This window comes from Danaus plexippus, chromosome 5 (genome assembly GCF_018135715.1).
Source record: "Danaus plexippus chromosome 5, MEX_DaPlex, whole genome shotgun sequence".
In the NCBI taxonomy this organism is placed as follows: Eukaryota; Metazoa; Arthropoda; class Insecta; order Lepidoptera; family Nymphalidae; genus Danaus; species Danaus plexippus.
Genome location: NC_083539.1, coordinates 8,004,959 through 8,031,283, shown reverse-complemented (window position 1 = coordinate 8,031,283; position 26,325 = coordinate 8,004,959). Strand labels below are relative to the sequence as shown.

The window sequence follows — 26,325 nt, the reverse complement described above, 5'->3', positions numbered from 1 at the left end:
ATGACACAATAAATAAAATAAATTTTGTAAATGGCTAAAATATTTTTTATTTAATATCATATCAATACCGTAGTAAAATAAATATTTACACTATAATACAACATTTATAGTATTTATATCAAATCTTATATTGTCGCGGTTTGTTAGCGAACTCGGGGGTGAAGGGGGTAGGGTTGAATCCAAAATTATTAAGATGCGTCGACACCGGCTCCTGCAAAAAATAAATGTCATATACACGCCTTACGGTGGTAACATTTATACGAACTATTTTATTCTATATAGAATACAGGTCTGTATAATCTGTTTTACAAAAAATAATAGGTATCGAGGCTTATTTATGTGAACGGAACTGTGCCCAAAAAAGCCTACTCTACAATTCGTCTTACCGCATCATATCTCTAAATCATTAACACAGACATGAATATAACCAAGTGTTTTAATTTTTAAATATTCTATACATATATCTGATGAAACGGACGTGCGCTTCATGCTAGTCGGAATTAACTAGATGAAAGAGCGAAATATCGTTCGTTTACAAACCGTGCTCAGAAATAACTGAAGAAAACGCTGTTTTAATAAGTTAGAAAAAGAATTGGATTTGCGATATTAAAATAATGGTGATTGTGAATAATACATACAGGAGACGGTACTTACTGTGTTTGTAACTCCCTCCGCCGAGTCCGAACCAACCGGGGGGAAGTAGTCGTCTCGGAACTGTTCCAGGTTCTCGATACCGATTAGATCGGAATCATCAGACGTTTCACTAAAATATAATCGGGGATCGTATTTTGGCAGTTGAAAAAACAAAACAGAATGACGCCATTATTGTTTAAGTATTTAAAGATATAAAGGTGAGCGTTCCAGTTAACCTTACAAGATGTTATTGTTCAACTTTTTCGCTTGAACCTACTTCATGAAATATTTGATCAAGATGAGATCTGAGACCGAGGGAACTGATCACGGTAGCTTCATAGTGACCGGAACGTCGGATGTATGTAGTTTAAACTAATAAGAAACGCGATAGTAAACACGAAAATATTAGTTTTATGTCATCCAAGGTGTTACCTGAGGGCATCGAAGTCGGGCGCCTTGATAGATTCATTCCATATGGGGTTGGATCCTTCCACCGCATGTTTATTAGTTCCCGGCGCCGCTAGACCCAAACGATTCAGTCCAGAGTCCTGGGAGCCGTACTTGGTCATCGACAGCGCTTGCAGGCGACGGTTGAGTCTAAAAATTAAGAGAGAAAAAATATATTTCGAAATTACTAGCACTCTGTAACGGTTGTAGGGATGTTTTATAATCTCATCTTTGTATTGAAGAAGTGACGGTAATCGTTTTAGTTATCTTCAATAATATCTGTCATTGGCAAGAAGTGTATTATATATACTTGATATAATATACATACACTCTGGTCCTCCAGAAGTAGACCACAATAGTGACCAGTAGAAGAATCGTCATCACACCGGCTACTGCTGCTAAGGTGTAGAGCAGAGCCCGTCCGTCCGCCAGCTCTGAGGGGCTGATGTCTGTCACCAGGTCTTGCAGCACCAACTCTTTGGAGATCAACGTTCCTTGGATCAAACGCAGACGCGATATGTCCCCGCGGAGCCTGGATTTAATAGAATTATTATTATAAATAAAATTGGACATTCAAAATTATGACTATAAGGAGGTACTTAGGACACAAAAGACTGATGTTGTTTTGAATTCTGAGGGAAGCTAGGATAAATGTTTATCTCAAGTCACTTACATCTTCTATTAAATTTCTATCAATAGCTGTCGTGTTTCTAACTTCAAATTAAAAACGTAACAATTCTTTTGTACTTATGAAATGAAAATCAAGTGATCAAAATGTTGCGTGTTGGTTCTACATGGAAATGAAAACTTGCTTGATCTAAATTTTAGTTACTTCAAATTGTTAGTTACTTTAAGTAGTTTTATTTAAAATTAGGGAGAGGAGCTTGGACCGTGTGGCTGAGCGTTTAGCGCGCGTTAGATAGTGGCCCCTTAAACCTACACCTGGGTCGCAAGTCTCAGACATTGTCGAAGCTCTCTCTCTGCAACGCGATGGACCCGGCGCCCGTACGGTGAATCCATTGAACGCTAAGAAGTTTCGTCTCATCATGAAATCAAAAAACTTACGCCTCAATGACGCTAGCCTCAGCAGGTACGTCATCTTTTATGAAGTGTGCGCGTACTTCAGTGACGTTGTCCCTGGTAGATCCTGCCTCATCCGTCGCCGGCAACACTTGGTCAATGTTACATGTCATATTAAAGCCAGAAGTGAAGGTTGACGCTATCTGGATACAAGAAACATGTCCATGACGTCACACAGAGAACTAAATTTTCTCAATCTCATGATAAATGAATATGAAAAGTTTAACATTTATTTCGGCAGCAAATCATGTTAAATGTTAATAAGCAATATAGTGATAAATAAAAAATGACGGTATGAATCAATTGGATTCAAAAGTTTACACTTTCCTAACAAAATGAACAGAATATAAAAGTTGAAGCAACAATTATTTTAGATATCTTCATAATCCTACTTTCATAGACACATGTTTAATAAAATATAGTGATACTTAATATGTGTGTCAGTTTACTTACAAAGTCTGTCATTTGCTCGATCTGTTGGAGCATGTTGAGGAATAGAAATGAGACTCTGTTCCGCGATGACACGACATAGATCTTTACAGCCGATGTGTCGAACGCTTCCTCTATATTACAACCAAAGAGTTTTTTTTATCAAAAATTTAATATTATTTAAGAGATAAAAAAAGATTGTGCAATACTTACGTGGATCAGTCGCGAGTACGTTAAACTCAAACATTCCCTGCATGCTGGCTGTTGGCTGTATATTGAGGGTCATTAACCCAGTGTTAGAGTTAAGGATGAATGCGGTGTTCCGTACATTGTTGAGGCTTGGATCGACTTGCATGGAGGAAAAATCTATTGAGTAAGTGATTTGCGCCCCGTCTGAATGCGTCGCCTGTTATGAAATATTGTATAGTGATATACATATATATATATATATATATATATATATATATATATATATATATATCATTATTGAGAAACGATCAGTTCATTACCGATACAGTGAAAAGCTGCTTATTAACAGAATCCTGTGTAGATATCCCAGCAGTGTACAGTGATCTTAGGAAGTAAGGACGAGGATTTGCTTCGCGAACCTGAAACAATGGAGAGTGCGTAATATAAAATAGCAAATAAAATTATAAAGGTACATGGATTTTTCGGAAAAGTAAATGACCGTACATTAACTGTTACAATAATCACGGATGTAGCCAAAGATGGTGAAATATTTTTTTCGTTACTGGCGGCCACTCGTAATACGTGTGATTCGCTCTCCGAACGATTGAGCGCTTTGTTCAGAGTGAGCACGTTGGTTACAGGATCCAGTGCAAAGATACCGTCGTTGTTGCCACCTGGTGAAGAATTTTTTTTTAAATATGGCATAAATATCAATGAATTTTTCCAAGGAAGTTATCTGTAAGGACCTGATTATTTTTTCCGTATCATCAATATTGATTGACAATTAACATTTATATCTAATATTAATTACATAGCGAAACACATACTGATGATAGCGTAGTAAATATCCCTGCAATCTTTGTCACATAGATGGTTCTTCGGATCCTCGGCCAGTGGCAGTTGTTGTCTTTCGGTTAGCCCCACTTCCTTCTCTGAAGATACAATTATTTATGTTTAATCCTATGAATATTATATAAATAATATATGGACATGGGCTAATAAAATATCTGACCAACAAAAGCGACGCTTGCCGTGGACGATGGGAATATTGGTTCTCCTTGAGTTGGCACGAAAACCGCTTTGACGGTTACTTCGCTGGAGAGGGGTCCGGGGTCCAATCCTCCGTCTGTAGCTCTCAATTTAAGCTGAATATATGAAATAAAAATATTTGTCTATAAAATATTACAATATATTTATTATAGGGCAGGGGATAATAAATGGAAAAAACTTGAAGAACTGAAATAGCTTTAAGAAATCAAATAGGTAAAACAACGTCCGTGAATCCCTACTTCGGTTGTCAGCTGAGCTTGAACTTTGGTTGTTTCTTGTTTTGTATGTTTTTGTAATGACATGAGAATAATAAAATATGTATAATAATTATAAATATAATATCGCGGCCCATATCAAAACGCGAAGTACAGTCGCTTTACTTTTTGATTTTGAAATCGATCGAAAAGATACAGTACGGCGTGATTAATCTGTGTTAATTTTAGGTTCTGTGGTCGAGCGGTCGTTTTTCCCTGTAAAGGCTTAAAATATGGAAACAAACCTCAAACTGTATAATCTGTTGGTCTGTTGGTAGCGGTTGCGTCAATAAAAGCGTTCCTATGTTATCCCCGTTGTTCAACATCCGGAAGTGCTCACTGGCTAGCTCTGAGAAATAAATTAAAATTCACGTTTATAGTCAAAGACACTTTAAAGACACATTTACAGAAATTATTCAATAGATAAAATATAAAGTAATAATGTATTTTTGTAAAGAAGGCACCGATTGAGAAAAATTGATACCTATTACCTATACATATAAGTATATCGATATTTAAATGAAACTAATATATTTCGGATATACTACGCGGATTTTGTTATTTTAAAACTACATACTCCCGACGTTTCTGTTACTTTTCAGCCCGTGATCACGGTTGCTACATATCACGTCGGGATTATTTAGTTTTAAAATAATAAAATCCGCGTAGTATATCCGAAATATATTAGTTTCATTTAAATGAATAAAACTCGCGAAAGTCTTAAATCTCGGTATATCAATACGTTATATATTATGGTAATACCATAAAACATATTTAAAGTGTTAATATATTTCATCGATTTATTTAAGAATATTTAATACCACCAAGGAGTTTTTTTTTCTACATGCAGCTAAACTTTACGATAGCTATTTTTTTAAATTTTAATCACCATAGATTTGAACACAGGTAACAGTATTTACAAAGTGTATCTTGTTTCGTTTATGCAGTCCTTTGTAACAAAGGAAATAATTTAATAATACAGACCATCTCCCACCACCTCGAAGGTGACTTCTCCAGCCTGCAATCCGTCAGAATCAGAGGCACTCACTCGTTCCAATAGCTCACCGGTGGCCAGTACTAAAACACTGTTCACTAGCGCACGTTCCTGACAATACAATGAAATTTTCATAACTCGTGTAAGAATGACGGAAGGTTTTTAAAAAACACGCCTTCTTTTCAGTTTACCTCTCAAGATACGGCTGTGCATGTGCATATATTTTTTTGCCACAAAAATAGTTTTGCATAAAAATAGATCAAACGTTAATTTCAAATATTTTCTTTTACTTATAATATGTGTGGTAATTACCTTTGAAAATCTTAGAGTAGCGGCGTCTAATGGGAATTCAAACTTGGGTGATTCGAAATTGTATGGTGTTATAGTGATTTGGTAAATTTCGCTGGATTCCATTCGAGGGACGCCATGATCGAAGGCCTGGATTTTAACAAAATTTTTAACATAGAAACGGATTTTTGATCATTTATTATATATTAGTAGTTACTTACACGGATACCAATGTCATAATTTCCCCAAAATCCTTTCAAAAGTCTTACTACTTCTAATTCAGCGGAAACGTTGTAAATATTATCAGATATAAAGACGTGCATGACGGTGAAGAGTTCTGGTGGAGTGATGTCTCTGTTTGTGAGAGTCAAGTTGGTGATCTCGTAACCAACTCGGGAGTTGTCCGTGTTGGGTTCGTCTCGGTCCTCGGCAAATATGCCAGGGTTAAGTCTTATACCCTGGAACAATATAGAATGTGTAGCGACTCTTACTAAAATACATGATGTTCTTGTAAGCAGAATATCCAATGTTACCTGCTGCGCGTTCTCTGATATCGACCAAATAAAATTAGGCAATGGCAGCTGCGGTGCGTTATCATTGACGTCCAACAATATCACCTCAATGTCTGTCGTATTTTGGTTGCGATTTCCGTCTGAAAGAAAATAATATAGTCAGTTAATATTCATACATCGGTCTTGAAATAATTATTTATTACAAACCTCCTTGAAAATTGAAGTTATCAATCAATGTAAAGAATATCCTGTGTGTTGGTTCGTTGCCGTCTCTGTCGAGGACTTCGTGGGTGGTGTAGTGAACGTAGACACGACCGGACTCAGGTTCGATGGCAAAGAAGTCATTGAGGCGCATATTCACACCGTAATTGATTTGATAGCGTATGGTGTTGTACATAACTGTAATGTTTTAATACAAACAACTTATAGTATATAATTTATTATAAGTTTATGAAGAATATAAATTTTACCATCTCTGTCGCCGTCTTCAGCTACTAGAGTGACCACTTCCTTCCCAGGTTCAGCGTTCTCGTGTATATAAACCGTGGTATTGTATCTGTCGGTTCTGGCCCTTGGAATTTGATCGTTGGTGTCAATAATTTGTATCGTTACCTGATTAAATATATAAGATTATTAATTTAAAATAAACATATTTATTTAAATATAATTTTTGTGAACACTTCGTTTAATATTGATAATCGGTCAGTTAGCGAATGTACGAGTATTACACGAAATTGACAACATAGAAAATTGCAAGCTAGATTTCTATGAGTGAAACCAAAAACACTACAAGGACTGTATAGATTCGATTTTGAGTACAAGGTATAGGATGCTCTTAGAGTATTAGAACAAATCAATGGACTCTTGTATGAAAATAATAATGTATCACTTGTCAATTGAAATCAATTGATAGTCGTGGGAAAATTATGGAAATGATAAAACGTGGATGGTTATATATAATCACATTCATATATATATAGTAAACAATGAATGCGAATCACCTTGCCCTCCGTAATAAAGTAAGTGGAGTCAGGTCCGCAGGTGGTGTTATCTGGTTGGGAGCATCTATCGCTGGCCAGGATGGTGTAGTACAGCTTGTCTCTCGGCTCGTCAGCGTCGATGGCACCAGATCTGTCCACAGCCAGCTGACCAGAGTCGAAGTCGATCTTCACCAAGTCTTCTGGCGTATCTTCCCTGGGACTTGGGTAATATAAGATATAGTTTTCTATTAACATTGTTATGAATGTGTTCTTTTTGGGGATACTCACATATCCTTGTAATTGATCAGGTTTATGGGCTAATATACTTGTATTTTTTAAACTAACATCGGTAGAAATTTATGAAACGAATCCTCTCAGCATTCCATGGATCACCGTGCGGGTGCCGGGTCTATCGCGTTGCAGGGAGAGGAGCTTCAACAGTGCCTGGGACTTGCGACCCAGGTGTAGGTTTAAGGGGCGTCGATCTAACGCGCGTTAAACTCTCACCTCTACTGTCCAAGCTCCTCTCTCTACCTAACCAAATTTGAAACGAACCTGCTAGGGCTGCCTTCGAGGCACGTTCCAAGAATGAACTGATGATAGTTCTCGACAGGCTTAAGTCTTTTAGCAGCTTGTAGAGAGATTTGGTAGTTATATTTCTCGCTCCTACTTCTACCGCGTACAAATTTATAACGAATATATTCTTAGTGAGTTCGTAAATAATATATCTTACAAACTGATTTGAAAATTAAGTACTTTCGCGTGTAGACATTTAAAATATTACTGTTTTATGGATTTAATATGACAAACTGCTGAGATGAGATTAAGTAACAGAGTCTTTTTCTCTGCCCGCGATCACGGTTGCTGTAATATGATCAAAACGTCGGGAAAAATTTTAAATAATATGATAAAACCGCCTAGTTATAAATTTCATTGTTTTTCAATAATAATAGCATCTCACAAATTGTGAATTTAACCTTAATTTTTAATTTTCGTAAAAGTTTATCAGTGTGTATAAATATATTAATTTTTACTTACACAATGGTATATCTAACTTGGTTATACTGTGGGCCGTCTGCATCAGTGGCTGTAACGGTACCTATAATGGTGCCGGCTCCCGACTTTTCCCGTACCCTGAGGGTCTGTTCCAGGGTACCGTTCACCCACACGGGTGGGTTGTCGTTCATGTCCAGAATCGTGATCGTGAAAGTTACTGATGATAAAACAATCAAAATGTTTTATACTCTCTTTAATCATAGTAGAATGGAAAAATATTTACACAAAATTAGAATGTTTGGCATATGAAAAACGTAAAAATCATAATATGTCTTAGATAAAAATGTATACAATAAATTTTATTGAAGTAGATATATACAAGCATCAGTGATTTTCATTATTTTACGTGTTGAAATTAGCTACTGATGAGTTTTTTGCCGGTTTTTTAACCGGCGATAGCTTTCATAAACGCCGACTGTCGATGTATTAATTTGTCTGAATATTCAAAACTATTTGTAAAGGCCATAAATAATAGAAAACTGATGTGAGAGATATTCTCAATATCGCCATGCATTTTATAGAAATGACAGTAGAAATTATATTATTTAAAACTAAAACATTTTGCAAGATTTAATTGCGGTGCAATGACCGAAGTCTGAGAAAAGAAATGAAGAGTAAATCAAGTATGAAGAAGTTGACACTAACATTCGTCATAAGGTTCTCCAATTTCCGTCTCGGTATCCACAACCCTCACCGTCAGGTACAACACCTCGAACTTCTCGTAGTCTATGGTCACGTTGGGCCTTATCTCCTTCACCACCAGGCGACCGACTGCCTGGCCTTTATTATCGTTCACATATGACGTCACTATATCCAAGCACCTAGAACATTCGGCGGAATGAGACCTCACTTGGCTTACGTGTCTATTTTTTGTGAATAAAACTTCCAAAATAACGACATCGATTTGATTTGATGTTATATTTTGTTTGGGTGATTGTAGTGAATTTGCCCTTGAATGGACTAAATGTTAAAAGTTTTAAGTAAAGTCCGTAGATTCATCTTTTGACGGAGATTCTGTCCAGCGACTCGGTTTTATGATTTATTTGGGTTAGTCCGATACAAAAACAAGCTTAATGGTACTTTTCAGTTGTCTATGACTATGTTTATATATGTACAGGAACACAATATTCCAGAAATCTCAGCTCTTAAACCTATCTATTTCAAAATATCTGATCGTATTCAGCGTTCTTAGAAATAATGTCATAGTGTAATCATTCTATATACCCTTCGATCTCGTCCTTGTCAGTCTCCGTGCCTCGTTTCATAGCGTAGGATGTCTCCCATATGATCAGGAAGGTCAGGTTGGCGGTGGTGTCGGGGTCAGTCGCTGTTATGAACTGCTCAGGCTGATCGTTTATAACGTAACCCGCTGCCACGTTCTCCTGTACTTGTGTGCTCCCTCGGGGCTGATAGATATTTTTCAAGATTACTCCATATATTCAGTTAAATATAACTATAGGCATAGACCGATATTCCGTGATTTTATTTACTTATCCTTTACTTTACACTTTTATGGCCTTCATGCGTGCAAAGACGTGCACAGTATATTCTGCCAGTGTCATGTATAATGGAGGAGACACGATCCTCTGCTTTATACTTATTATGGCTTATAAATGCATTCGATGATTTATGAATGCAAATAGTAAGATCTGTCGGTATTTAGACAGATAATGAAAACTATTTAATAGAGAACTATTCTAATAACACAACAGATCCAATTACGATTATATAGATGTATTTTTTAATTGTTTTGGTTAAAAATACGGTAAAACTAATGATTATAATATTTTCCTCACTAGTCTCAAGCTCGGTGGTGTGTTATTTATGTCCTTCAGTCGTATAACGAGCTGTGATGTGGCAGTGTTGTACGGCTCGCCCAATGTGTCCTCGGCTAGCACCTACGAAATTTGTTATAATTTTTTATATAAACGAAAGACAAGTAGATCTTGACGAATTAAATCAAATGTACCCCAAAAAGGCATATATATTCACAAAGAATATAACCTCGACCTCATAATATATAAGGTAATTAACATAATAGTTGGTACCATGTAAATACAAGAATGTTCAATTTTACCTGAACAAATATTTCGCTTTGTCTCTGATAATCAAAACTATTATTCTTAGAGACGAAAATTTCTCCTGTTTCATTGTCTATTCGTAGAAAGTTTTGTGCATTACCCAAGACACTGTGGCTGTAACAGAAAAAATTAATTGAAAAAATTCAGTTGATTGTTTAGGCATAAGACTTTTAATTAAAACTCTTAGTTCTTTATGCTCTTTCATTATCCCGAATGAAATAAATTTAATATGTGTAATATTCAGGAAAAAATATATAAAGGTTGTTTTGAAAATTAAAACAATACTTACATAACCCTGTCGCCGATATCTCTGTCCCGAGCCAGAACTTGAGCCACCCTGAACCCTTCGCCCTCAGTCTCATTGAACGACACGATCTGATTGCCTTCACTAAAGATAGGTAACTCGTCGTTCCAGTTAGTTAAATCGATGTTTACAATCGCTACTCCTATAAAATCGGGTTTATCTATGTCGGTGGCTACTACCTATAACATAAATCACTGTATGCAGATATATATCTATGATACTATTACACGTAAAATACTAAAAATTAACCTTAATTTGTATATGTTGAAATTCTTCCACTTCAAAGTCCAGCATACTGTGATTTGAGGTCCCCATAATGAAGATTTGTCTCTGATATCCTGTCTCCGGCTGTATAAAGAAAGCATCAGCGACGCCGTCAGGGTAGACGCTCTCTAAGTGGACTGTATATCGAGCATTCGGACCCTGAAATATATCGTTCATTACTTTTGCTCATAAATATATTTAATTATTAATTATTTTAATTATTTACCAAATCTCTATCGTGAAATCCAAATTCCTTGTCGAAATATAATGTTTGAGGTGTTTCCTCGGCTATGGCGATGTTGTATTCAGAGTGTAGGGGTTCTGGTTTCTTGTTATTTATGTCATTGACCCTTATAACTACGTTGGTTGACGTAGAGAACGTCTCGTTATCATATTTGTACGCTGTCAGAGTAACTTGAAATAGTTCTTTTTCTAATGCGTCTCTGTCGATTGGATTAATTTGAAAAATTCCTCCGCTATAGCCACCTTCTATATTTGTAATGTCAAATAGGTTTTCTTCACCTGCGATTAGAGTTAAAAAGATATAATAAAATAATTTAACTTAATCCCATATCCGAATGTGTTTAAGATATTATGATATCTAAGACTTTCCCGAGTATTCATTTAAATAAAACTATTATTTTTCGTCATTTTATGTTCTCGACGTTTCGATTACTTTGCAGCAACCGTGATCACGGCCATACGAGATCATCCCATCGTTCGGAGTAAATAGTTTTTTTAAATAATAAAATAACGCGTTGTAATCGGAAAATATTAGTTTTTATTTTAAAGATATATTTTATTATAAAATATATGCGATATTCATATATATTCATTTTGTGGTATAAACGGATCTACTCACGTATGAACCTAAATGACCTCAATATATTTCAACAATACATACACATGAAACGTCTCACTAAGGACGGGTTAATCTTGACAAAATGATTCGTTTACCTCTCAAACAATGAGAGACTTTCGAATTCTTACATGAGTAGATCATTTTGTTAAATACATAATACCAATACTATTAAAATATAACCTTTTTCCGTTTCTATTTTGTATAAAATCCGCTTGTTGATACCAGTGTCGCCATCTATTGCCCTAACATTAAAATTCCCAGCCTTCAGCTCGTCGATTTGTTGCACCGCGAATATAACTACCCAACGAGGCATACGATGTTCAACGTTCTGCACTTGGACCATCATCGTGACGGTGTGGTTGTTATTTAAAGAATCCTAGGAAATTAAATATATTAGAGAAACTTTGAATACAGAATTTCATAAATAGAAAAAGACTATTTAATTTATTGGAAGTTATTACAGTCGCTGATGATACCACTATAAATGATATGACGACTCATACTGATAATATTAATGACGTGTTACATAAAGTGTACTGCTTACGAGTGCTGTAACTGTAAATATATGAAGGGCGCTGGCTTCAAAATCTAGTGCTCTATTTATTCCAAGAGTCGTGGTCATTCTGTTCCAGTTGCTTGTATCAGGTTCTCCGATGAAATAGAAAAAATTTTCATCATCACGATCGCTACCAATCTTGAAGGTCATGTTGCTGGTACTGATTCTACCATCTATGTCTGTTACCTCGTATGTACAATTTGTCAAACGAGGATCTCCTAGTTCCTAGCGTATTATAGAACATTTAATTATTAAAAAAAATTATTTTCTATATATTATATATTTATAACAGTTCTCCTACCGGCACGACGCAGGCATCCAGCAAGTGTATGATAGGAGGATTGTCGTCAATGTTTACAATCCATAGAGATATTTGTCCTTCCAACACTTCATTTTCTATCTGTATTCTCAGGATATATAAAGCACTTTCTAACGTTTCATAGTCCTGTCTGAACATTCATTACATTAGAACTCTGAAGAAATCACTGTTTTTTATAAAAATGACCTCCTTACCTTTGAGTCACGTAAAGAAACCAAGAATTATTTTCTTTTTTCAATTCTGGTCGCAACAAATTGAAAGATCCAGCAGTGAGGGGAAGAACAATAGTGGGTGTCTTATCTCCTGCATAAGAAAATAAATAAATAATATAAATCAAGATTTTACTCGCGCTTTTATTTAAATTAAGTACCTTGATAATTCAGTTTCGCTATGGGTACTTCTCCCACGTTCTCTTCATCCATAAATATTACTTGAATGTTGACATTTGCTCTATATTGTTCAAAACAAACTTCTTCAGCCTCAGTACCGGGCAGGAAAGGTCTGTCGCTCCATGTATCTCCTACGAGTATAAGTCGCAAAATTTTATAAACACAGAAGAATGGGTCTAAATTCAATTTAGTTTCTCCAAATGCATTTTTTATAAATAAAAGAATTAATAGAATATAGAATATTTTAATGGTAAATTGATGTCACAAGTACCTTCTGCTACAAGTTCCGGTAAGTCATCAGGCCTGGATTCCCTTGGAATGTTGGTCATGTACCTACATCTATCACCTAGGCATGGAAATATTTCTTTTAGTATCATAACTCAACACATTTTTCGTTAATATTTTTAAATTTAATAATATTTTCGTGTCCACTAAAAATATACTATAGTCATTAGAGCAGTGGTTGTCTAAGTCTTATAAAATTTTGAATGAGTTCTTATTCGTTTTTTAGGTTACTTGCCATTTTGAGCATCGACTTGAGATCCAGAGACAATAAATACAATTGCAACGAGCAATCTCAGCTCCATCTTGTGTGGTATATCAGCATTGCCTGTGAAAGTATTGAATTTATAAACCTTTCCTACATATTTTTGCATTAAAACAATAAAATCTGTGATCTAGACAAGTTTTTCTCCCAAACACTAATAATTGTCTACCGCCTTTATAACGTTTTTCATTCATAAATTATCATCAGCCTATAGGAGCCCACTGCTGAGCAAAGGCCTCTTCTCACACGAAGAAGGTTAGAGCACTAATCACCACGCTTGCTCAAGACGGGTTGGCGATTTCAATCTTATAATTAGAAATTATAAGACCAGGTTTCCTCACGATGTTTTCCTTCACCGTCCGTCAGTGGTGTCTAAATACTCTTAGAAAGTATATATGATTCGGAAAAGATCACACTGGTACTTGCCAGGTTTCGAACCCGCGCCCTCACGTATGAGAAGCGGGCCTTTTAACCTCCAGGCCACCACGACTTAAAAATAAATTATGGTATACATTAATTAATAACATTAAGGGACTGTTGGTCTTCTGATGAGGAAGTAGTTTTAAGTAAGAGAAATGAGTAACATGGCCAGTTATCGCTTGTTTTAAGTAAAATTTCAACTTGTCATTAACTTTAATTAATAGAAAGAAAAATGTAATAATTATTCTTGAATCCAAACTATTCACTGATCTTCATGCTAAATATTTAGCCACAAGGATTTTGAAGCTATCTAAGTATTGATATGTTTTATCAACAAAAATATTCTTTCCTAATAAAACCGAATCCGAAAGGAAGGATGTCTTATCTATTTCAAAAGGGGCGTCTTAAAATCAACAATATTTAAAGAGCATTTTAAGTAACTCTTGTGATTTATAAGAATTACGCAATACAAAAGCACGTATCCCGTCGAGAAAAAAGCGTGTTATATTTGTCTTATTAAATCATTTAAGCTAAAGCCTAAAAGCTATGTTATAAATGCTGAAACCTTTGTAACAAAAGAAGTGAACAAAAATATTAAAAATTTGACAGACAAACAATCGCTTTAAATTGAGGAATTCCTATTTTTTTATAAAGGGTCATATCTTATGACGTTTGTAAGTCCAAAACATCAATTGTAAATGGGTTTTTAGTGGTCGGTTGAATAAATGTGATATGAAACACTGAAAAAATATAAAAAATCTTACCTTTTTACGGTAAAACGGTATAATATTTTCAAAATCACAACACTTTTTAATAAATTCCGCTGATTTTTCAAAAACAACGATATCCAGTCAATGTTTCACAGTAAAAATGCTGTTCCTTTTGTGGTGTAGCTGACGTTCGATAAGATTGTGATCATGATAATGAGTAATTAATATTACGATTAAATATATACTCAAGTATTCAGCTTCATATTTACGTCAAATTTAAGATACTATCGATAAATCGGCATCGTATTTTTAAGAATAAATAAAAGAAATCATTTAATGAGTTACATTTTTTTCCGCTCCTTTCTTGTATAGAGCTTCTTCTAAAGTATTGTTTTACAAACATAAAAAAATATGTTTTACATTATATCTTAATAATTTGAATAATCTTCATTCCATTATTATAATATACTTCAAAGATAACATATCAATATTGTTTTTGCTGAATCGATTAACTGCGATAAGGCCTTTTATAAGATATAATTTTTAAATATTAAATTCTCATTCTGTCATCATTGCTTTTATTTTTTGTTGTTTTTGATTCCTTTTATAAAATTTCATTTTATTTTAAACACAGTTTTAACATTATCAGTACGTTATGATGTATTTATTAAAAAGGAATAGGTTCGTCGTGGATCTGTATGCGATAGAAGTGGGAGTGACAGGTATAACAGCTACATCTCTCTACAACCTACTAAAATACTTGGGCCTGTCCAGAACTAATATCAATTCATTCTTGGAACGTGCGTCGAAGGCAGCCCTAGTAGGTTCGCTTCAAATTTGGTTAGGTAGTGAGAGGAGCTCGGACGGTGGAGGTGAGCGTTAAACGCGCGTTAGATAAAGGACCCTTCAGGCTTTAACCTACACCTGAGTCGCAAGTCCTAGGATCTGTTCGCAAGCTCCTCCTGCAACGCGATGGACCCGGCGGCGCTCGCACGTTGAATCCATTGAATGCTAAGAAGTTGCCTCTAATATTCTAATTAATTCATATTCTAGTCATCATATTTTATCCATTCTAAAAAAATATATGTTTTTCTTTTAATAAAATAATTTGGAATTGATTTGAAAGAAACATTGTATGTTGGTAGAGATATTCATCATATTATATATATATATATATATATATATACCATGAGTGAAAGCTTTAACTTCAGCCTATACTATATACTTGTCACCTGTAACAGTTACTTTACATAAGCTCTAATACTTTATAGAGCATTTCACATAGAGTCATAAAAATGTTAATGAATTGTCATCGAATGATTATTGTGGGCTTAATTTTTTTTTCTTTATTACGACTAGCTAGTGCTTGGCCGTCATTCAGCCCATTGGTAGGAGGAATTAGATCGTACGCGATGAACCCACTGTTTCAGTAACAACCTGTTCAGAATACTATAATAAATCAATCTATTCCTCGAAGACATCTTAATTGTAAATGGGAGGAAACACAGACACAGGACACCGTTCTAATTCTTTGATGTGCCCATGAGGAAGGAGGAAGGTTGGCAACGATAGGATGGAGGCCTGCTGACTTCTGGTAGTCCGAGAATAAAAAGAAGATGCAGGAATTAGAGCTTGTAATTCTTGTGCATACTCTGCAAAATATATTTTATGAAATACCGTGAAGCATGTTTATTTGACGCCTGTGTTAACAGTATACCTCATATAATCGAATCAGTGATCTGTATAGACAAAGGAACTTTTGAGAGGACGACGAGTTTCCTAGCAATTTAGATTTGGACTCAATGGTCGCTCAAGTTTTGGGTTCAAGGATAAATCGAATCCTTCTTCGGCACAGGCGCTACGTTTGCAAGTTTACTAGATTTAGGCACTTCACCAATCATTACTAAGTCATTACAATGCATCATGTCATGTATCCAAGCCAGAAACAACTCGAGTGAACATGTCTAGCACAGATAATATATCTAGCACTATGGCTGATATATTATCTCGTGGTCACCATGGTGTGATCGGTAGACGTCAGCACAAACTATTTTGTCTATATTTGGTCCACCAGCATTCGGACGTTCGAAAATTTGGGGTTTTTCCCTGTGACGGAGATGCTGATGCAAAAATATTATGGCGTGATTACTCAAGAGTGTAACCTGGGTCTGCAAATAACACCGCGTCTTTAGAATATAGAATATCCGTAAAAAAGCAAATTCTTTTCAATAGCCTGCAGGTGGTAGTGGAATGGCAACAGATTTCAGTGCAGAGCTCTAACACTAGTGACGTGCATTTTACATTGTTAGAGAGGAAGTACAGCCGCTGTCAAATTTACTTCTCTTCTAGAAACCTTAATTTTTTTTAGGGTTAATAGGAAATATGTAAGATGGAAAGTTGGAGTGGAGTTGAACCTTGCCCACTAACACATTCAGAATCGATATACCAGTGGCACCTTGATCTAGTGACTGCTGAGATGCCACCACTAAGATGAAGTTCTGGTATTATACATAGTTGATTGAGCAGCTTTTCATGGGCGACTAGCCCACTCACTTTGCTCTCTACTGAGGGCAGAAGGCCAACGGAGCGCCCTTCTTCGGATTCTGCTACCCTCAATGATCAAGCACCTGACACAAAAAAGATCTTGGCGTAACGTTTTCGGCTAAAATTATTTAGCAACTAACTATTTTGACCAACCGAATATTACATGACCAGTGACTCCCGCACCCGCAAATTTTAAATTAAACTAACCAACTGAAAAACGTATTTTCCTGTTGTGAAACGGTGTATTCTGAGAAAAAATCCGTTAAATACTTGTTTATCAGTAATTCCGCAAGATACCAGAACACGACGAATCGGTATGCGACGTGATATTAAATGATAGGTGGTAAACACCAGGTGTATGTACCACCCATTAGGTTAAAGACCATATCTTTATAGATATAGGTTATAGATAAAATAAAAATAAAAAGTACAATGTAAAAAGCTCTGTAAAATTACAAAAATCTTTATAAAGTACCACAACACTGACATAACATTGAAAACAACAATAAGGAGATATCTCATTAACAAAAACTCTTATAATTTCGAACTTTGATCTCAAGTTGAAACAATATTTATACAGCAGAAAGTTACACTAGAGATACGAGTACATTATATCATAACTAGAACATTATGTGATATAGTAAATATTTTTAGTACAAAAATATAGTTATAAATTGATATCGGATATGCTATGACCATTAGTGTCCGTTTCGATACAAAGTGTGTAGCGGACTATCCGTTAGGCGTTAGTAGTAAATAGTTTGTCGTGTCTACCAGTCGAGCCAGTGACGAGTAGCGAAAATAGATAAATCCAACGAAAAGTAAGCGATTATCATTTTTAACTTATGAATGACACCGTAAAGTAAAATATTAAAGTAATTTTAAATAACTTCGTTTTAAAAACAAAATTACTAAGATTATTTTTTAATGTTATTGAAAATATTGGTTTAATGTATTTTTATACTAACACGTGTGATGTATTTTTCGTTTGATTAGTTTTGTTATTAGTAGAGATAAATTTGAGACATTAAATTGCTATTTTATATTTATAATCTGTTTCCTATACAGAGCTTGCCTACTTGTTTTATATGTTCGTTGACATGTAACCGCCTTCTTGTACTTACACTATTGAGGCATATTATTATAAGTAATGGGGTATGTGGCCTAAAAACAAATTATTTTTTGATAAATTTAAATTCATTTGTTATATATACAGGGAGGACATTTTTAGATACACGAATGAAAAAAATTCTACATTAATAATAAGTATTTGAAGAAGACAGTTTTGTTAATAATTTTGAAAACCCGGATTTATTTAAAACATTGGGTGCCGTATATCGGATTGCGTAAGAAATGTTTTTCTGTCTAGCCACAACTTTATCTTCAAATATTTGCCATTTTCAACGAAAAGAAACTTAAATCTAGTTATGTGCCAGAACGCATTCGTATCACCGGACATCCGTGCCAGTAGAAAGATCTGTATCCGTTATTTTTTGGCGGATTTTGTTACGGATCTCTTTCATTATTCTTCAACGTTATTTACCTGGCTATACAAAAACAGCTTTCATTCAATCTAATATGGTTATAATAAGCAATTATAGAATAATAATGAAAAAAAAAAAATAGGTCGTAAAGTATAGATGCACCTTAAGATAAAGAGTTCCGGGTCGGTTTTGTTTTGTTTATGATTAAGTGGACTTGGATCGTCACGCTTTAGTCTCAAGTACAATATATATTATATACAATTATTATATTAGTTTACATACAATTTGTACGTATAAAATTAAACTAAACGCTGCAGATATACCCATGGTTGATTAAAAAGGTTTTATATATTAATAATATAGAAATAGAAAGCTAATAATAATAGCTTACGTCTAATACATCGAGATGCTAACGCTGTAAATATTTTTACATCTATGTATATGTATTGATGTAATTTTACTGGAATTTATTATTATTATTATAATAAATAATAATTTATCAATAACAACGCAAACAGAGTTATAAAATGAGAAAGGTTATTATAATATTTATTATTTATGCGGATTCGTATCTTTCATATTATGCAAACAATAAAAGTAATGTAATGAAATAAACGAGATTACTTAATGTCCATGGACGACGGTGACTTCTGCCCGTCAAGTTGGCCGTCTGCTCGTTTGCCACCTTTCACATAAAGAAAGTTAGGTATACAATGGGAATTGCTGTCCAGACGAAAAGTGAGGTTTATATTATACTCGTCAAACAATGACTCATGACGGAAAAAAAATATTGGGAATATAGTAAAATATATGCAGTTAATGAGATCTAAGTTTTAAAGTGTCTCTGGGTATAGTCAAATTGTAAAAGTGAGTAAATTTCTTTGCCTCGTAAATACCCTTCTGTAATCATAGAGGGATTAAAAAACTTAGTACAGGAATGTACACTTTATTTTAATAATATATTTTTAAAATATAAACGAAACTTATTGGAAAGTAATGAGTCTTCTGGCATAATAACTATTCAAACACTTAAAAGAACGGGTGTTTTAACGTCAAAATATAATACTTTTTCAAAACGAAACTTAACGAAACAACAATATAAGTATCTGTCGTCTTAAATTTAAATAAGTTTTAAAACTACAACATTTACATACATTTCTTGTTTATAATTCAATTGTTATACTCACACAGTTTCAAGTTAATACAAGTAAAGGTCAGAAAATTAAAAAAAAAAGTTTACAAATAGGAAACAGTACATTCAAGTTTTCATTTAAATGCCAACACTTTAATAAAAGTAAAATGCATTTAGTAAAAATTATGCTTAATTTTATATTAATACATAAATAAATATTGTTGATGTCTCCGTCAAGTTTCATAAAAAAAAATAACCTTTATTTTCGTGATAACCCGCGAAACTGTAATACAATCCTCATTAAAAATTAAATTAGTCGCTCGTGTCATTCATCTTAGCCCATACGATAGTTAGTCTACCATTGTCATTTTAAATTAATATCTTAAAAAATGACAATAGAACTGTATACACGGAAGGAATATGATTTAAGTAAATATGGCAGCGTTAATAAGAAAATTTCCGGTTCCATTGCGAAGAAAGCCCAAGCCTATTTACATGCGGTTGAACAAAGCAACGGCCAAAGAGGTTAGATACCAAATAGTTTATATACCAAGCGTCGAGTTGAAATTAATACAATTTTTAAATATTGTTTTAGGGTTCGTTAAAATGGTTGACGATTCGTATTATATTGCTCTCTACAAAATAAATGATTTTAAAATTGCACGGTTGCTGTTGATGCGTTCAAAACAAATATTTTCGTTAGAGATTCTGAGCTTCTGATGAGCAATTTTGTTTTTGTTAGATGAGATCAATAAAATGAAACACAATAATTGTTCCTTAATTAATATATGAATAACAAATAAACGACGTCGCTTCATAGTTTATGATACGGTCATAAAATTACTTGTATTATTAGCACAAGTAGGTGTTGTCACACTACATACGAAGCGTTTACCGTTTCTTATTGAAAAACCTACGTTAATACTATAGTGTGCGAAGATTAATTAATGAAAAACTATAAAAGTTCCGTATGTAGTGTGACGAAGACAACTCGGACTAAGCATGCTGATCTTCTAATTGTCTCAAATAGTTTTAATATATAAATATATATAAAAGGGTCAGGTTTCAATATAAAAATAAATGTTGTTTCAGTGACAAAGGCGCAGAAATCTGGTCTCCCTCGACTGGAAGCCCTGGAGAGGGTTTCCCATATACCGATTGTGGAGTCCGGGATCGAAATGACAGAGAAAATCTATTCCAGAATTAAGGTTAACACACATATTTTTTTTATTCAGTCATGTGTTATAAAAAAATATTGTATGGCTAAAGATTAAGTATTTGTTGTAACTTCTAAGAAGTTATCTGCCAGGATCTTATTCAGGTTACAATTTTTGTATTATTTTAGGAATCAAACCCATTGATTCGTTGGTATATGTCGTTTGGTGAGAAGTCTTTGGCCACTGGCGTCCAGCTGGCCTTACCAGCGGTATATCTTCTGGGGACGCCTATACATCAGCTAGACAGATTCCTCTGTATGTCGCTGGATGTCGTGGAGAAAAGGGTGCCATCGATATATCTGCCACCTCAAGCCGTGAGTTTTATCGTAAATAACTTATGAAATGATTTAAATGTTGACATAAAAGACGCATAAGGAAAGGATTATCTGAGATATACTGATCACTATAAACTAAATAAGGCCTAGAGCTATTGGGACTGATCATTTGATGGAAATAAAACATTTAAGTTTTACCTTTCTCAAGTAATTTTGAGGTGTAAGAGTTTCGCGTGTATTCATGTAAATGAAACTAATATTCTCTCTTTACTTCATCTCCCTTTGCAGCAACCACTACCCGTGATCACGGCTGTTGCAAAGTAACCGAAACGTCGGGATATAGTTTTTTAAAAATAATAAAATACGCGTAGTAATCCGAAAATATTAGTTTCTTTTAAGTTATTTTTTTCCAGTGACGAATAACCTATTTCTTATATGTTCTGTTAAATAAAGTACGACCGTTGCCAGATGTACTCGGAGACCCGGCAGTACGTGCTCCGGAGGGCGGACTCCGTGAAACAGTTGGGGACCGCGGTGTTGGACTCAAGAGTGACAGCTGCGACCGCCAGCGCCCTGGACCGCGCCCTCACCACCGCCGACAAATACGTCGACAAGTACCTACCACCGGATCACCAAGACGCCGCGGATGGTTGCGCATTTTGACCATTCTACCTAACGATAATTAGATATAGCCTATGTTGATAGATATTTGTAGTTTAACCAACTAAAGCAGATAGAAACAGAATTTATATTTAGATTTCTGATCTTTGCTTCTTTGATCTTTTGTCTGGTCGACGTCTAACAGGAGTGGAAGTAGGTTGTAACGTTTGATAATGTCCCAGTCTGGCGTCCATCCGATAGGAGACTTATCTCTGAACAGTGGATGCTTCACAGATGCACTTTACGAGCAGGGTTATCGTGTCACGATAGTTATCACGCGGATCGTGGACTCTGTATCCATTCACACATTGATAACATGCATTAAAGGAGTAAATTCTTATCGTAGGGGCGTTCGAATAAATAAATTGATGGCTTAGTCATACTTAAATCATCATCACCGTATTTTGCCATATTTTGCTCTTAATTGGATTTTCTAGTTTATTCCACTAACGGTTGGAGATCAATTTAAACACTGTTTTCCTTGCTTTAATTTAATATATTAGTCTTAAATTACAAAATGTCCCTTTAACCTTTTACGATTCAAGTTACAATAATGTCAATGGAAAAAGTAATTTCAAAACTGTGGAAGGTAACCACTGATAGGTAAAGGAGTTTTAATAGTTGTGATCATAGTGACCAGCGCGGAGGTAGATGACAACGAGGAGTCCGGCAGAGCTCGTGCGGCCCAGGCCGTGCAGCACGGAGCCAGGCTCAGCCGGAAGCTGCAGAGACGTCTCACACGACAGGCCCTCGCTGAGGCAAAGGCGATTAAAGAGCAGATACATGTACTCGTGTACGTCGCTGAGTTGGTGAGTAGAAAAACCACAGCATTCTTTATAAGCCACAATTGTAATTTGATTATTATTATATAAGTATATATTACATTGTCTTTATTAGCTATCTTATATCCTATATTTTCGTGTTTATGCTGCTAACGTAGTTTCATTTCTGTGCACGCATAAAGATCGCTGTTTCATTTGATGTTTCAAACTTCAATCTATGTTTTAGTTTCTTAAGAAGAAATGCGAATTTCTTTTCCTTGTTCATCCAGGTGGCCACAGATCCAGCTCTCGCCTGGAAGAAGGCAAAACAGCTGTATTCTAAACTCTCACAACCAGAGCCAGAGAATCAGTCGCGTCCTGATACACTGGAACAACTGCTGGTGCTGCTGGCCAGAGAGTCCGCCCGGAAACTTGTGCACCTCGTCAACTACACTCAGGGAGATCTACCTAAGTGAGGGTCATCTTGTAGAGTCGCTTTCTCGTATTTGTGTTGTTTTTGTTCGTGAACTTTTATTTGGTCAAAGTTCATAAAATCACAATGAAGAAGCTAGTTGTTTAGTTTTGTAGTAAGTTTTTTTTTTTTACAGAAACATCCGTCAAGGATTTAATCTCGTGACCAGACAGCTCACGGTGGCTACGAACGCTTTGATGAAGGTTAAATGAATTCGAGTTTGATATTACCTAATTAAATGTTAAAACTATGCCTCATACAAAATATTGAAAATAGGGCCGCAAAAAATATTATTATATTATCCTGTTTTATTAATATATTGTCCTGTTTAGAGTAAACCTTTGAGTGTGACGAGCTTTAATAAGTAAAGGAATATGGTAAATTTCCAAAGCATAAGTTGATATTAGTTCCGCAAAATGGCAGGTTTTTGGTAAATAGTACTAATATCATTGGATAGCTACGTTTTATTTTATTATCTTAAGACTACACACGCCCAACGTGTCGGGAAAAAAATTCATGACGTCGGCCCGTGACCACAGTTGCAAAGTACGAAAGAGCTTAACCGAAACGTCGGGAGTATGTAATTAAAATAAAACGTGTAGCAAATCCGAAATAATTCGTTTCATTTCAATGAAAACTCGCAAAAGTATAAGATCTCATCACTTAGGACAGAGTGAACTAACGAAAGCGTACATAAGACTTACTTTTTTTGCTACATTCTTTATGCACAGTCTGAGATCTCATAAGGTTTTATGTGTTGCAGACACTTCCTGTGGACTCCGCTATGAGCGAGGTCCGCAGCCTCCGCTCCAGACTCCATGATCTCCTCCAGCAGCTCCAGGCCACATCCAAAACTTATTTGGTTAGTTGTCTATAATTGCATTATCATATAATTATTTTCCTCTTTCCTCATCCTCCCAGCCAAGCATTTGAACAGTTTCTTCAAGACAGTAAGTAGAGTCTTATTTAGCTATTGAATTTACCTACTTGGGCTTCAATTCCAGCTACCTTCATGATTGATAGTCAAGATGTTTATGGTAGAGCCCCGCTGTGGTCAAATTTCTGCAGCTCGAATATGGGCTGGCTCAACCGGGGAAGTACCATCCTCTCACAGAAGATCGGCGTGAAGTAGTCTTTAATGGCTGCGTTTCGTCCGATGAGTGAGAGAGCCGGTTGCCCTTTCCTTTTCCCTTTTCCCAACCTTTCCTCTCTCTCTTCCCCAAACAAGGTTGGCAACGCATTCGTAAAATTATTTTGCGGATGTCCATGGGCGACGGTACTACCTCCATCAGGTAGGCCGCCTGCTCGTTTCCCCCCCTTTATCATAAATAAAGAACTATTCAGTTTTCTTTAACGTCTAATATCGGCCGTATCATTAATGTATGAATTGTATATTTTAAAATTATCTAAAGGAACATTTGGCAATACTGGTAGCTGGTAACGAAGAACGGGAGAAGATCGCTCCACGCGGCTACGAACGTTCAGACAACCTCACATACAATGGTGTCAATTGAATTATACGTCATGAAATATAAACACTATTAGGGCATCTTCATACTGATTATAAGTAAGCGATATAGAAATTATTTATTTTCATCTGTATAAAAAAATATATAAAATATAATAATCTGTTTATGTAATAACTATAAATAAATAAATTTAATATTTTGAGTATTTTTTAGACTTTATCAAACTATTACGAATGTTTAATAATTCATTTCCTTTGGTTGTAGTGACGTTCACTCTATCTGTTTTATATTATCCGGCGCAAGTGAAATGCACTTTGATCGGTTTTTATATTTTATTCTTTTTTTTTATTTTTTAAATCGATTTTATTGCAACGATATTGTTTTTCAGGTTTGAAAAATATATTTTTTCAAATCGACTCCTTTTCTATATGCTGCATTTAATATGTTTATACTTAAATTCCTACAAAAAAAAAAACTATATTGCAAACTGAAATTGTCACAGCAAGTTCAGATTAGTTTATTTTGAAATATTAAAAGTTTCCATCTTTGCCGTTTAGAGCTACGATGAAGTTTTTACGTAAATACACTAAAACCTTAAAAATATCTAATTTTCAGTCATCCCTGTACAATAAAGCACAGCTCTGTAAAAACGCTAGGTTTATATCTTTTTAATTTGCGTTTGATACCAACATTTTAGTTTTATGATACTAGTATAAAAATACTACAAAATCATAATTACCTATATAATATGATTGTAAGACATGGAACTTATCTAAGAGCTTGAAATTATACTATTATTGGAAGCTTTAAGTTCCCAAATCATACGCTGAAACTTTATGAATATATTAAATCTCTGCTTTCTTTAGTGAGACTTTTGACATATTGTATTCACAAAACATAATTTAGCCTCAGCATGAACACGAGAGCTCCCAGAAGGAATGAAGATCACACCGTTTTCAAAATATTTGTCATGCCGTGATTATGTCCTAGGTATATATTATATAATTATTCAGTGATTCTTAAGTTTTACGCCTTCAAAAATAGAAAGGAAATAAATTTTCAGCTTTATAAAATCAGTGTAAAAATATATCCATAACATATATTTTTTAATAACAATAAAATCTCTTTAGATAACCTGTTGTTTTTATTTACTGAATCATTGTCAGTTCATCTGTCAGTAGGAGATGCACTTTTTTCTTTGGTCAAGAGCTATAAAAATAAATTTTTCGTTGATGAAATCTTATTATGACTGAATTTTAATCACAAAACAGAAGAAGATGACAAACCAAACGCAGTTGATGAAGGAAATATCCCAACGCGCGTACTATGTAAATTCAATATTATTATACGTTATAAATATGATGGTAGTTAATCTTTTATGTAGTTAAACATTATTTTAGGACAAAGATAACGAATCTGTTGAGCGCGGTCCGGGCCAGTTAGCTGACAAAGAATGGCGAATACAAACAGTTATTTGGTTGATGGTGATCGCTCTCTTGTTATGGATTTTCAGTTATGCCCTGGTTATGGCAATAACGTATCTTTACGACCAGGGGATGCAAGTTGTCTATGCCTACGATTTCTTTTATATTGTCAATGAGTCTAGTATTCATGACAAAAATTTTAACAATTATGGGTGCTTTCAATAAAAGTTTCATTTTTAAATATTTGATTTTTTCTTATAATTATTGCGTTACTCACAATTCGTTAGTTTGTCAAGAGCTGAATAGCTTAAAGTAATAATGTTAAAAAAACTGTACATTTAGTTGACCAAGTCACGTGTGTATATAGGTACTGGTAAAGTTAGGTCTTGAATATTAATTTTTTCACAACATTTATTGACAGTGCTCTTATAAAATTATATATTGATTTCGTTATGCATAATATTTAATTGAAATAAATAGTTATTCATACAAACATTTATAAAGTACCTATAAATTGTAACAA

General features: G+C 34.7%; 2 protein-coding genes across 6 annotated transcripts; one reads left to right on the top strand and one right to left on the bottom strand.

Moving 5' to 3' along the window:
* Window positions 1-22: 22 nt before the first annotated feature.
* LOC116768975 (protocadherin Fat 3-like) lies at window positions 23-14,569 on the bottom strand. The gene is made up of 35 exons (XM_061528168.1): window positions 14,419-14,569; window positions 13,208-13,297; window positions 12,959-13,033; window positions 12,669-12,818; window positions 12,493-12,601; window positions 12,281-12,428; window positions 11,968-12,204; window positions 11,604-11,799; window positions 10,788-11,083; window positions 10,547-10,720; window positions 10,283-10,476; window positions 9,990-10,107; window positions 9,709-9,810; window positions 9,137-9,318; window positions 8,558-8,733; window positions 7,895-8,069; window positions 6,878-7,076; window positions 6,347-6,488; window positions 6,084-6,275; window positions 5,898-6,016; window positions 5,586-5,822; window positions 5,389-5,514; window positions 5,067-5,187; window positions 4,328-4,431; window positions 3,791-3,923; window positions 3,606-3,710; window positions 3,283-3,452; window positions 3,099-3,197; window positions 2,803-2,995; window positions 2,614-2,723; window positions 2,146-2,303; window positions 1,409-1,612; window positions 1,066-1,230; window positions 655-763; window positions 23-211 (listed from the first exon to the last, which is right to left on the bottom strand). Exons 2-35 carry the CDS (start codon window positions 13,272-13,274, stop codon window positions 119-121), a joined length of 5,178 nt encoding a protein of 1,725 aa, XP_061384152.1. The 5' UTR covers window positions 13,275-13,297; window positions 14,419-14,569; the 3' UTR covers window positions 23-118.
* Window positions 14,570-17,581: 3,012 nt separating this feature from the next.
* On the top strand, window positions 17,582-26,043 carry LOC116769195 (lipid storage droplets surface-binding protein 1). 5 transcript variants are annotated; one of them, XM_061529378.1, is made up of 10 exons: window positions 17,582-17,729; window positions 20,617-20,732; window positions 20,870-21,055; window positions 21,485-21,665; window positions 22,310-22,485; window positions 22,728-22,909; window positions 23,046-23,112; window positions 23,673-23,771; window positions 24,322-25,706; window positions 25,763-26,043. In XM_061529378.1, coding segments are annotated over exons 1-9 (1,110 nt in total). In that variant the 5' UTR covers window positions 17,582-17,728; the 3' UTR covers window positions 24,424-25,706; window positions 25,763-26,043. The 5 variants fall into 5 exon arrangements, with proteins under 5 accessions (XP_061385362.1, XP_061385361.1, XP_061385359.1 ...); XM_061529377.1 differs by having other exon boundaries at window positions 22,298-22,485; XM_061529375.1 differs by having other exon boundaries at window positions 21,470-21,665.
* The last annotated feature ends 282 nt before the right edge of the window (window positions 26,044-26,325 follow it).